At 32.9% G+C, this 13,714-nt stretch overlaps 1 protein-coding gene across 2 annotated transcripts in view; it reads right to left on the bottom strand.

Annotated features, from left to right (window-relative positions):
• Positions 1 to 13,714, bottom strand: part of LOC148951524 (uncharacterized) — a 296,748-nt gene that overhangs the window by 21,188 nt on the left and 261,846 nt on the right. Inside the window, exons 28-30 of one of the 2 annotated variants that reach the window (XM_089090920.1) lie at positions 10,693 to 10,863; positions 4,885 to 5,067; positions 2,048 to 2,240 (exon numbers count right to left, since the gene is read on the bottom strand). In XM_089090920.1, coding sequence (XP_088947046.1) covers positions 2,048 to 2,240; positions 4,885 to 5,067; positions 10,693 to 10,863 — 547 coding nt within the window. Of the gene's footprint in view, positions 1 to 2,047; positions 2,256 to 4,884; positions 5,068 to 10,692; positions 10,864 to 13,714 lie in introns of both variants that reach the window. The other variant, XM_089090919.1, reaches the window with a different exon arrangement.

Here is a 13,714-nt window from a genome sequence, read left to right as displayed (position 1 = left end):
CTTTTCGATATTATATGGTCCTCTGATTTCATGCTAATAATTTCAATCTACAACAAGCACACGGAAATTGGAATTAATTTTCATATAAACCCTTACTTGTCTCTTTATATCCACCGGTTATATGGTGAGCCATGCGAAGAAAAAAGGGAAATAAAGAATCAAAACAAGAACACATCAGTGCCACGATGCAAAATGCACCTTCCCGCGTTTTTCAAGATGGCGGCAGTTATCCTCCAGTTGAGTGTTTTTCAAGATTATGATTTCAATATTTTTAATTTGTTTTGATTTAGAACCAACTAGAAGGAATTTCATAGTCCTACATGGACTCTTTGCAATGGCCTCTACATGGACTTTTTGCAATTCCTACATGGTTTTGCTCGTAACTACAAGCTACTGTTCCCTTATATCTGAATAAAAGTTGCTAATTCCAAATCAGCTTCAAATTGAACTTTTTTTCACAAGTTTCTTTTTACGGATGCGTTTACAAATTTCGGTTGTTAGGTTAAATTCCTTCCAAGGCCCTCTTTCCGTGATGACTAAAATTAGAGGCCCCTTAACCCAAATACTTGTGCTTCCAAATACAGTGCTTCCGTTAACATCAGTCATATTTTTTTATCTTATTTTTTTTAAGTATGTTTGTATATAATAACACCTGACGGTAAGTTATCAATCCTAACCGAATTTTTAAATACCTATAATATTAAAAATACCATCAATCTTGACTTTACGCGTGGGAGGATTCACAAAGAGACAGGGTCGGGGAAGGGGTTCTTGGGATGGGTGCGTTTCACACGGAGGTTTTTTTCCACTGGGGAAATTTTCTGTGGGGGAATATGCCGACCCCAAAACATTCAATTTAATCGATGACGGAGAAGTAAAACAAGAGTCTTTCACCCAAAACACTTATTTTGGCAAAAAAAACAAGTTCCACTCTCTACTAGGTTACTGTCAATGTTACAATTAAGGCAGGTATTGTTCACTAATATAACTTAAGGTAGGAAACTAATTTAGGAGCAAATCAATAACCGAGGATTTGTTTTGTACATGTTGGAGCGACAAATTGTTCTTGTTATTTTATAATAATAAAGAGGATTATTATCTTGTTATTATAAATAAAGAGGAGTGTTTATTTTTACTTCACACAGAGCGAAATAGATTTCCTAGCTTTGAGTTAAATGAAACAGAAAAAGATAAGTATTGTTACTTTCGTGATATATATCGTCAGTTTAATTATCGTCAATATTAATTATCGTGTAATGTATCGTCAGTCTAATTAGTGTCTGGTATTGTGTGTATCTATTCCAGATTTATACATTATTCGCAAAAAACTGAAAGCTAAAGCACTGAAAACCCTAAAAACATTAGCTAAAACAGTGAAACTTTGTAAGAGCGATAAAAAATTTTGTTGTATAAATTGTAATAAAATTCTGATTGTTTTGAGTTTATGCCCAAAACCTTTAGCAACAGAAAAAGTGAGGAAAAAAAGGAAAGAGAACAAAAAAGAAAACTATCTAAAACAGAAAAATGCGAGAAAAGGGACCACAAGAAATGCGAAAAAAACATAAACTTGTTCAAATTTGAGTCTTCTTTCGTTTTTCTTTTTTGTGTAACATTTATGTGTTTTCTATACATAAATGCTTCCCAACCGTTCCTTTAGATTTTAATAGCTCATGGATTGGCTATTAAAAACTTCGTTTGTCGACAATTTAATTAAATTTTATTAAAATGATATCAAGTCTTAGTTACACATGGTGCAGCCGAATATCTACAGCTATGTCCATAGTGGCTGAGTGTTTTTCATCTTTGTCGCAAATTTGTTTAAGTTAGTTATTTTTTTTCCCCAGGAAAAAAACTATGCCACTTTAATGCTTAAAATAAGGAAATCTGGGATAGCTGTAGCGCGGAAAATTTCATGATTGTAGATTGAACTGGAAAGAGATAATGAACGGGAGAGTTAGCTTGGCCAATAAAGCAGTTCAGTTTTACAACGAAATATGGACTTGCAAAAATAGTTTTACATTAATAGTGATGAATAATAAACACAAACCTTGAGACATAATTTTTAATTTCGTCTCCTTCAATATTTGTGAATCTTGTCGACCTTTTCTGACCATTGTCGGCGCTTAACCAATAGCTATAATCGTTTCTTGAAGCATAATTGCAGGTTTCACTTGAATTCCTGCTGGAGCAGAAAATAAATGGCATCGGGTTGAAGACTTGGAGACAACTAGATGGCTGTCCTATATGATACCGTTCTTAGGAAAAGAGAAGTTGATCAATTATGAGTGTCCTATTTGAAATAGTTGCACCATAACCAATAGCCAACCAATGCGAAAAAAGAGATTGCAACATGCAACAAAGCTTCTCTCTGTTCATTGGGAATTTTCACCAATGGAAAGGCTTAACCAACTTGCTTAGTTCCAAGAGAAAAAGGGATATTTTTGCTACGATAAAGTACCAAGGACAATGAAAAAGAAATTTGAATTTTTCGACTGTTGAAGTGGAAACTTGCACAAATCAGGAATCAGAAGTTAGATTTTAAGGGGAGAGAAATCTATACAGAGTTACGCAGCTTTTAGTAGTCGTGGGTGCCAAATTAAAGGCAAAAAAGTGTCGGTTAACGAAAATCAGCAACAATAAGCTAAGAACACATGAAAAAAATAGCTTATAATGGTGTAATTCTATCTGAAGTTTTAGTTGTATTTGGATTTTGCAGATCGTTATTGTTTGAGTTTAAAAGGCGCAAAAGCGCCATGAAATTCGTAGTGTTAGTTTTGATTATTTGTTTTCATCGTTCAAAGTGGCAGCAGTGGCCAAAAAAATGTTATCGCCCTAAAAAGTGTATAGTTTTTAAACAACTGAAAGAAAAACATTAGAAAATCGTTGTTTTATGCCTAATATGCTTGGCAGAATGTATTTTAGGCAAAATACACCCAATGAGGGTGCAGGGTGTAAAAAACTTTTATTTTGGTGTCTCTTTTATTTTAAATGCCTAATATCCACACTACAGGATAATAGAGATACAATGATTTTATTTTGGTCTAAAAAGACATTCAAATGCGCCAAAATTGCTATTTTAAACTTTATGAGAAAAAGTTTTGTCCACATTTCTTTTTCTTACGGATGCACAGAGAGGTATCCACATCCAACGTCTGATGTGCATGGTTTATCATAGAGTAGGTATAAGTAGGAGGAAGATCCTCTTAGCTGGATAATTAATAGCTACACGATTCTTTTAAAAATGTTAAAAAAAGAACGATGGAAAAAGCACGAAAACTGTACTATGTATTTGGATGAAAAGATGTAGATTATTAGACGATTTTTAAAAATTCTGTCAAGCTGTATTATATTGTAATATTATATAATATATTGTACTATATTGTATAGTATGATATATTGTATTATATTGTCAAGCTGTATTATATTATGAGCAGAGGGGAAACGATGGACAAGAACGAACGCCCAAGCCCAACTCAAACTATGAATAGACGATTAGGGTGGTTGTAACGAAACTGCATTGAGTAGGATCAACTAAATAACAGAAAGAGAAAGATGTCTGAAACTCCCAGCCAACCTATAGAGACCCTTATTTACTGCCTTCCATAATATTCTGTGGAGATACCCACTGACGGCATAACGAGCACTCACGCAAGGGTTTACTGAGCCTTTTAATTATTTACTCAAACTGAAAACCGTATTCTATACTTTTTAACTTTAAATCCTTACAAAATATCTTGATAAGAAAAAATCCTTTAAGTATTATTCTTTTGTGAATAAAAAAAGAGGAATAAAAAAGGAAGAAAATCCAGCCAGAAGACAAAATATTAAGTATTCCTCCATGAATAGAAAGCGAGTTTTATTTTTTCAGGTCGAGGGGGGGGGGGGGCTCGAACTTAGTCCCAAAATTTTTTTTCTAAACATTTAAGAGCAGAAATGTGAATTTTTTGGTGGCTTCACCTCTCCGGAGTTCAGACAGGCTAGGACCTTGGCACCCTGCACTCCTTAAACTACGTATGAGGTCAGAGGCGTTTGAATGGCCAGACACATTTTGACCTGAGTTTACTCGAATACGAACTTCTACCACGGTTACTGCTACTACTGCTACCACTGCTGCTACTATTAACTCACAGCAGCAACAAGGCGTCTGAGAGGGTAGCAATTGTTGACTTTAAGGACGTGGAGAAGAAGAGGGTAAGTGAGTAAGAGAGGGTATTATTTTAAAAATTTGTGTCTTGCGTCAAGGCTTCAAACATAAATCTATAATTGAGACGCCTTATTCAAAATATACATAATTTAAAAAATAATTAGAGTACAAAAAATTATAAAATTAAAATCTGATTGTTTGAGTGGAAACCAACACAACCATATACCGCATATCTTTACAATCAAAATTTGAACTTTCAATGAAAATTAACTTTGATGTGTTGCTATAAGCTAAAGTATAAAAAAAGAGGACGAATAACAGCACCAGAGAGGCAAAGAGGAAACTAAACAGGAAAAGAGCACCAAAGAGGAAAAGAGGTAAAAATATACAGCATCAAGCAACTTAAGATGGTGTAGCCTTCTTTTGAAGGTATTTAGCTAATTGATTTTACTCATTTATTTTTGATTAGTGACAACATGTGATACTTTATTAAAACTTAATAGTTCTGAAATATCCCCAACCCACGAAAAACATAATATAAAATTAGACTTTTCAGGATAAACATATCTAGGATGGGTTCTGAGGCGACTTTTTTTTATTTTTATGTCCTTGGTACTTAAACTGTCTGTTTTGTGTTTATTTCACTGACTTACAATAGTAAATTAAACCAAGACAGTTCAAAACGTAAACACAAAGCTGAGTGAGAGGAAATGACAAAGAACAGAAAAGTGAGCTCTTACCAAGATCTTGGTCCTGTGATAAATGATCACCCACAAAATGGGAAAGAGAGAACCCATCCCAAATCTTTTTGGTTCCAATAGGACATTCCGGAATCTGCCGAGACTGTGAATGTCGAGTGATAAAGTAGGACAGTTTCTTCAAGTGTGTTTGAACTCCGTCTTGGCCCAAGCTCCCCTTTGATCCTAGAAAAAATGATAAAAAGCTTTTTCCTAGAAAATTCAGTGCCCATGAAAGGCCGTTAGAAAATGGGCGTTATTAGATTCACTAAATGAGAGGAGAGATAATGCACTCCCCCTATATTTTGAAAAAATACCATTTTGTAGCCATTCTAACTCTCATAAAGGTGAAAAGATACAAAGACAAACAAAAAAAACAGTTGACTCCGACATACATTTTCATTAATGGTTGCCCCTACCTTTAAGATATTGTTAATCCTTCCAACTAAGAAATGTTGAGACTAGTTGTGAAGTTAGAGGGGCGTCTTCTAACATTATTGCTAAAATAATTGTCGAAACTACTAATACGAACAAAACTAAATTACTACTACTAATGCTAATTGCAGCATCATGTCACCTAAGGCTAACACAAAACATAGCTGGACAGGCTCTCCGCCCACTCCAGTCTATTTAAATCATGTCTTCTTATCTCCTATCGTGAACTTCCAATTCCCTGAAAGCCTTTCTTACGATATTATCTCATCTCATTTGGGGATGATATGCTTCATCCTCTGATGAATTTGCCTTTCAGACATAATTAATTCTATAATGTATAATGTCATAAACCCTTGAAAATTCATCCTCTTTCATCGATAAAAAATACATTAAAAATAAAACGGTTAAAATAGCAATATTAGAAACAGAAAAAATAGCATCAAAGGGTCTAAACTTAAAAAATATACTGAAGACAAGACAATAAAAGTTAATCTTTGCTAAAATTCTAGATGATGAACTTCCATTATCTCAAAAAGTAATAGAGATAGGAAACTAAACCTCTAAGGAATGAACTTCAAGGAAAAACTGAACGTCGGAGGCAAAACCTTACCCCAAAAAAGTGTTTTTCTCTCCAGTCTCTACTCTTTTTCTTTCTCTAAGGCTAAAAATAATGCACAGAAAACCTGTATTAACTTTGGAATAAAAACACTGTCGATTTTAATTTACTCTACATTTCCTTTAAATTTTAAGCACAATTCAATGATTTAAACTGAACTTAAGTAATATTATCTGTTTTTGTAATTAAAGACTACTCTTTCTTAATTCTTTAAATTATACAGTAAAGACATGAAAACTTTTCTTGGACCTTCTTTGTGCTGTAATTTTGTTTCTGAAAGATTTATTTTATAACACATTTCTTTCTATGTTCATATAAGGTGATTGTCCTTCCTAAGGGGCAGGAGTAGATATATACACCTTAAAGGACCTACCTAGGACAGAATTCAAGCCCTGAATCTATTCCTTTCCTTCAAGTTTTATTGTACCTAACTCTACCAATTTTTAAGACATCAAAAAACTTATCTCCTAAGATTTTACCAGCTCTTTTATTGTAGAGGATCAAAATATTTAACAACTTCAAGTACGTTACATGTAATTGTGGCACTTCTATATATAGACCTCGTAACAAATAAAAAAAAAATGATGTGCTTATTCCATGCAAGTCATATTCGTTATGCTTTAAATTACTCTTCAAATGTCAATACTGTAAAATTATTTGTAAAATTTGAGGAAAAATCATTAGACCGTCTGAAAAAAGACGAGATTATGATTATTACAGCGCCATCATCTTCAACATATATTAGGGTCTAGTTGATATGTTTCAATCATCTAGAAGCAATAAGATAAATTAGAGAAACAGGGAAGGATAAAAGCCAATGGGGTAAATATACAGACAGGAAGGGTAAAAGCAAAAAATATATGCTTTGACTTTTAGTTTGGCCTCTGGCCTCTAGTTCAGATTAAAACATAAACTTCAAAGCCATGTATAAACTGATGGACTTCTAATAAAATCTTAAAACACATAAAAGGAAAATCATAAAGCTAAAAAAAAAAAAAAAACAAGTCTCCCCGTTATAACAAAAATAGAAAGCTGCTTGAAACCAAAATTATCTCAAATTTCTTCCTTATCTTCAACTGTGGAAAAAAAATCTGGATTCGGGTAAATAGTCTTGGTCTTTCAGATACTATTTCAAAATTTTAACTTCAGTTGGGTAGCGCGTCATCTCTTTATGCTTGGGAGTCCTAGGTTTAAGTCCTACAACCTTCGAATATTTCTGAAATCATAACTTTTGTTTCACAATGATGCTTACGCACCAATTCATTGACTCCAATAGAGTATTTAGCAGCCGTTGAATTGTGTGCAATGAAGCGTAGATGCGGTAGAATTCATTACAGCTTTGTGCAATGAAGCGTAGAACGACTGTTCTCCATACGACGCAGTAAAACATAGAACCCTCAGTATCTATTGTATACAAATGAAGTGTAGAAATTTTTACCCAACTTAGATATAATCCGTACTCAGATTTCATTGATCCTCAATAGTGCATTTGGGAATCGCCGTTACTGGGTTTGTTCAGAGTTCATTAACCCTTAAGAATGGCTTGAAAAGATGCCAAGGAATGTGGTATCCGCAAAGTATAGCCCCATTCACTGCTCGAAAAAAAATGTCCTCGTACTTAAATCTTCAGATTCCAGATATGCGTCACAAGCTTATTTCCAAAACGTATTTCTAGACCAATCTAGAGTTTATATTTGATAAAATGTGGGCTCATGGAGAGTTAAACATTATGTATTTAGCACCTGTATCATTAAGTGAGATGAAAAAGATCATCTACAGAATGAAAAGTAATGCTTCTGGTAGTGATGTTAAATCATTAAGAGTCGTTAAATTTGTTCTGCCATTAATCCAGAAGCCACTTTTGTCCCTAATTAATTCTGCATTAAAAGAGGGTTTCTTCTCGTTTTGTTTTAAAGTAGCTCGTGTTACTACTGTTCATAAGGGTGGTGAGACAAATAATTTAGGAAATTTCAGGCCGATTTCTGTTCTTCCTGTACTATCACGCGCCTTAGATAGGTGCCTTGCTCCCTGTCTTTATGCATATTTAGAGCGTCGTAATGTGTTAAATCCTACCCAATTCGGATTTTGGCATGGTTACACAACAGAACAAGCGGTGGTTTACCTAAGCAGCGTAGTCAATCAAGCGTTGGATGAAGGCTACAGGGTCTTAGCAATTTTTTTAGATATAATTAAAGCTTTCGACACAGTAGATCATCATCTCCTACTTCTAAAATGTGAGTTTTATGGCATAAGAGATCCTGGGCTTAACTTTCTACGTGTAATTTTAGCAGGGCGGCTGCAGTATGTTCAGATTGACTCAAAGCGTTCATCAAGCTTTCCTATTACATGTGGAGTTCCACAGGGTTCTGTTCTTGGACCACTATTATTCCTAATTTTTGTAAATGACCTAACTCAAACCATATCTAATATAAAAAACAATTTCAGTGAAAAATTCAATGATCCACAAAAAGGGACAGTACCGATGTTTGCTGATGACACGTCGCTTGTTTGTCTCGCAAGAACTGAGAAGGGATTACTTGAATTAAGTAAACAATCGTGGGACAGAGTTTCAACTTGGATGCGCGTAAATAAACTACAAGTTCACCCGGTTAAGAGTAGTTTTATCATATTCTCAAGAACAGCTAAATATTACCCATGGATTTCTCGATTAAGATACAGTTATGGCGAGATTGAAAGGAAGTCTTGTGTCAAGTATTTAGGTATTAAACTTGATGAAACTTCTTAGTTTAGGAAACATGTTGGGAACACGTCAGAGATTTTATCACGGAACATTGGAATCCTTAGAAAACTCGCACACTTTGTCCCGCATCGCATTTTAAGGTTGTTGTATTTCTCGAAAATACATCCATATATTTTATATTGTTCTTCGGCATGGTTAGGGTCATTTCCATCGCTAGTAAATCCAATTCGAGTTCTCCAAAATAATGCGATCCGTCTACTTTGTAATAAATCTTACAGTGATTCTGTGAGACTGGAGTATAGAAGACAAAAAATTTTACCAGCTGCTGGCTTACGGCATTTTTATCACCAGTTATTTATGTTCAAGTATAATAATAATAATCCACTTTTATGCTTCTCAGGCATGTTTAAGGTTAGGTTTTATTGCCACCATTATAATACTCGAACAAGCAAGGCACTGTCTGCTCCAATTGCCACTGCTACAAGGTCTAAGTTCTCCTTTATTTATCGAGGAATAAAATTATGGAATACTAATGATAAGACAACTAATGACGCAACAAGTTTTGAAGAATTTAGAAATAAAGTTAAGGAAAAAATGTATTCTAACTATGAGTTTTAAATTATTATTTGTCATTTTTATTTGTATTTCATTTATAAATTTATAGCTTAGTAATAATATGATTATTAATGGTATAAAATGGTATGGAAAAATTTAGAAGTGGAGTCAAGGAAAAAATGTATTCTATTAATGAGTCCTAAGCTATTGTTCGTTTTTCTTCTTCTTCTTCTTCTTTTTTTGTTGGTTGAGGTGTGTGAAGGAGTATAGTGAATTATTTGGATAGTTTTGCCTTTTTTGTTGTCGTTACGGTGACTCCAGTAGTAACTCAGCAAGGAATTATGTATTTTATTTATACACAAATACATATATATATATTTTTTATATTATAAATATTACTGGTATACTTAATTTGTGCTATAAATTAGTACTAAAATTTTCTCCTTTTTTCTATTCCTGGCACGCCCCTAAGAGTTCAGGGGCAAGCTATAAGATTTAGTTGAAAGACTTGTTTTTTTTCATGTATTATATATTTACATATATGTATGCATTTTGTCAAGTTCTATTTTTTATTAATAAACTAAACTAAACTAGGGAAAAAAAACTCGGTGTCGAGACTAGCTGAGTGATCCAGAGAGTTGTTGCAGCCTCTTCTAATAACTTTGATTCTCACCAATCATTTTTCTATCAGGAAAGGAGAATATAGCCAGGTTAAGAAATTTATTCACAGGTCATATTGAAATAGCTGAAACATATGGTGATATGTTTCACATTTACTTTAAGCTTATTCTTTAGCCTACTGAGGTGAAAATAATATATTAGAAGGAAAGCGTGTTCACTAACAGTTGTTATTTGATACTGTGGGGTAATCGTCCTACTTTAACTAAAGAGAAGCACATCTTTCAGATAGAACGAAATCTTTCCAAATAAATTTGAGTTGATGGACTAAGAACTCCGATTGCAAATCAGTCTCTCAAGACTTTTCGAAGTTCCAGTCTTCCTTGAACAAAAACTTCTAGTCTTCAAGCTTTTCAACTCCTTCAACCTTTCAAGTGTATCAAAATAAAGCAATAAAATTGGTTTAACCACACTGTAAACTACGGTAGTCGACAATGTCAATTTGGTAAGACCAGATTTCTCATTATGATATAAAATGTTAATATAGGCTTTATTGTAGGGCGTATTGACACTAGGACGTTGCTTTCTGTACTTGTAATAAAAATTGATTGGAACCTCTGTAACATCGTCTCTACATCGTAGACGTCTCTACTTCAAAAAGTCAATTAAAAATCAGTTCTTTAGAATATCAAACGAAATTTCAGATAACTATCTTTAAACTTATAATACGAATTGCATTCTTAAAATTTAAAAAGACAGTTTTTAAAATTTTTGATCATCTGTTCATAATATTAAGCACAAATTATGGTGGGCGACTCCCAGCTCAACTCTAACCATAAAACAGTTTTTATCCAAATTCTAGAAAAAAAGGCCTAAACAAGTATACCTTTTGCACCTCTTGGGCCTGAAGCACCTTGCCTTCCTCGATGACCCATTTCACCTTTGAATCCAATCTCTCCTATTCGACCAAATTCACCATGACTGCCTCTTTCTCCATCTTTACCTCGTTCACCCGGAATGCCTATTTTCCCATCTAAGCCTGTTTGACCTTGTGGACCTAGAAATTAAATACTGGGTGTAAGCAGCTTAGCTTGCGTTAATTTTATTTCTCCTCTCCTTCATACACCCAAGATTATTCCGTCCTAACATACTCTTCTATCTTCTATGATACTCTTCTATTCCGTCCTAGAAAGACACTCACTAACTGGGAAATATGTATATGATACTTTAAAGAGAACTGTAGGGTAGGTGAATAAAACTTTTATTAGGCAACTTACTTATCCATTTAGGTGATTTAATATGTCAGTTGAACTTCTGTGGATGTCATACTAGGGATGTAGGTTGCTAATTTTGGTACCCCCAAAAACTAAAGCAATCTAAAATCGAGGATGCTGGTAGGTAGTTTCGGTACTCGGAAAAGTCAGTAAAATAAATACATAACATGATAGTGCATTCAAAGACTACTGAAGGGACCAGTACATCCCCCCCCAAAAAAACAACAACAATATCTCTACTTGCTCAAGCCTAAAATTGCAGAGAGAACTTTCAAGATTCCCCTGACTCCCAAAAACTTCAAACCATGTGGGAGAGACAGGGTTACGCAATTATCCCCTTATATCCCAAAAAAATAGTTGGTGTCTTCAATTAACTGAAAAGAATGCCCCTATCCTAAGATATAAAAAATTACTTTTTCTGTCTCATAATTATAAAAATTCAAAAAAACTCTCCCCTCCCACTTTCTTGTAAATTGGTGCAAACACTGAAAACCAAATAGAAAAATTATTAAAACTGAAAAATAAGGGTATTGGAGTTATGATTTTACTATCCCGACCTAAGACGCTTTTGAGTTTCAAGATTAGGTAGCTTCTGCACTGATTTAATTCCAAACATCATCGATCTTTGTGCTGAAGATCTAATTTTGGATAATCTAATCTCTGTCAATCTTGGCCAAGCTCAGCTAATTTTTTACAACAAAAAAGGCAGTTTGTTCGGAAACCCATTGTTTACCCAAATATTTGCTATTGCAACTTTCAAATCTACTATTTAAGGATTTTTTGTTTAAGATAATAGCTCTTATATAATAAATATTTCCAAAGGTGATTAGAACTTCAAACAAATCTTTTTTTAAAAACAAAAAAAAATTTTTAAACACGAAAAACGGGTTTTAATTTTCTAACAAGCAGTTAACTACAAAACAATTAATTATGCACAAAAGCTCCGAATATTTCGGCCCCACATCCGGGAGCCTTTCTCAACGGAAAAAATAAATAAATAAATAAAGCAAAAAAAAACAACTTAAATTACATTACAATAAAACATACTAAACACATAAAGAGAACAAAAAGCAAAAACGAAAGAAAAATATAAAAAATAAGAACAAAACTCACATATTAATTAAACACTTCCATGCACTGAATGTATGGAAGACAATGGAAGACAATGTATGGAAGACACTTCCATGCACTGAATGTATGGAAAAGACATTCAGTGCATGGAAGTGTTTAATTAATATGTGAGTTTTGTTCTTTTTTATTTATATTTTTATTTAGTTTTTGCTTTTTGTTCTCTTTTTTGTTTTTTTTTTTTTTTTTTTATTTTATTTTATGGTTTTTTTTTTTTTTGCTTTATTTATTTATTTATTTTTTTTTCGTTTTATAAATGAAATCGGCTTTCGGGCCGAAATATTAGTAGATTTTTTTCAAAAATAATTTTTTTTTATTTAAATTCTTTTTTTAAAATTAAAAACCGTTTTTCGTGTTTAAAAATTTTTTTTTGTTTTTAATGGAAAAGCAGTGTGGTCTAAGAAATTATTTAAATCTTTTTTTCTTTTTCTTCTTCCACTAGTCGTGATTAAATAGCTTTCGAGGAGTCATTATCTCAACCGGAGAACTACGAACTGTGTGAATCAAAGATTGTCAAAAGAGTGCATCTGCAATATTTCAGGAAAAGCTACGAGAATTAACTTAAAACACCCAGGGCATGTGGAGAGAGGTAGTTGATTAATATTGGTGTTTACTATGAGTTGTAGCATGGTAGAAGTTATATTTCCGTCACTCCTATAAACCTATTATCAAAAACTATTGCAAAATTCCGCAAAACATATTAAAAGTAACCTTAAGTCTCAATATTTATAGGGAAAAACCTAAAAGTATTAAAATATTCATTACTTAGCGAGTGAAAAAGTTTATATCAGTTCAAAATAAACAGAAAAAAATAATTTTAAAAGCTTTCTCTGTAATAGGAGTCTTTTAAAAGGAAAGTAAAGAGCATTATTAAGGTAAAGACAATCAAATATAAAGTCAAATAATGTTCAAATAATGATCAAATAATGTTCCAAGTGCAAAACTGTCATAAATCGCTATCAGTAAATAAATCAGAGACTGAACGAACATAAATTATAATAAATTACTCAGTCAAACTCAAAACAAACAGAAACTACCACAGAGAGGATTAAGACTAATTTCCCCTGTTCCTATTAATAGTAAGAACATGAATTGAATTTTAATAAATCAAAACTTACTAAGACGTCCAGGAATAAATATCAGTAAATACAAAACTGTCAATTTACATTGTTTTTTTTCAGAAAATTTGGTTATGATGGCGATTTTTTTCTCTCTTTTTTTTGAGGTTACAAGAAATAAAACTCATAGCTTGAAATAAAAATTGTTTCCATTAAAAATTGTTTTCATGTTCTGGTCTTTAGAAGGCACAGGGGGCGTTAGACCTACTTCTCTTTGTGGTAGTTTCTACTTGTTTTGAGTTAAACTCGGTTATTTATTTATAATTTCTGTCCGTTTTGGGGCTCTATTATTTATTGAAAGTAATTTATGGTAGTTTTCCACTTGAAAAACTATTCGACTTTATTGAAAAACCGAATTTATGGTAAAAGTTCATTAAATGAATATTAT

The sequence above is a fragment of the Artemia sp. Qi Xiang Cuo genome, chromosome 6 (assembly GCF_049724085.1).
Source record: "Artemia sp. Qi Xiang Cuo chromosome 6, ASM4972408v1, whole genome shotgun sequence".
In the NCBI taxonomy this organism is placed as follows: Eukaryota; Metazoa; Arthropoda; class Branchiopoda; order Anostraca; family Artemiidae; genus Artemia; species Artemia sp. Qi Xiang Cuo.
This window is presented reverse-complemented; position numbering and strand designations above follow the sequence as displayed.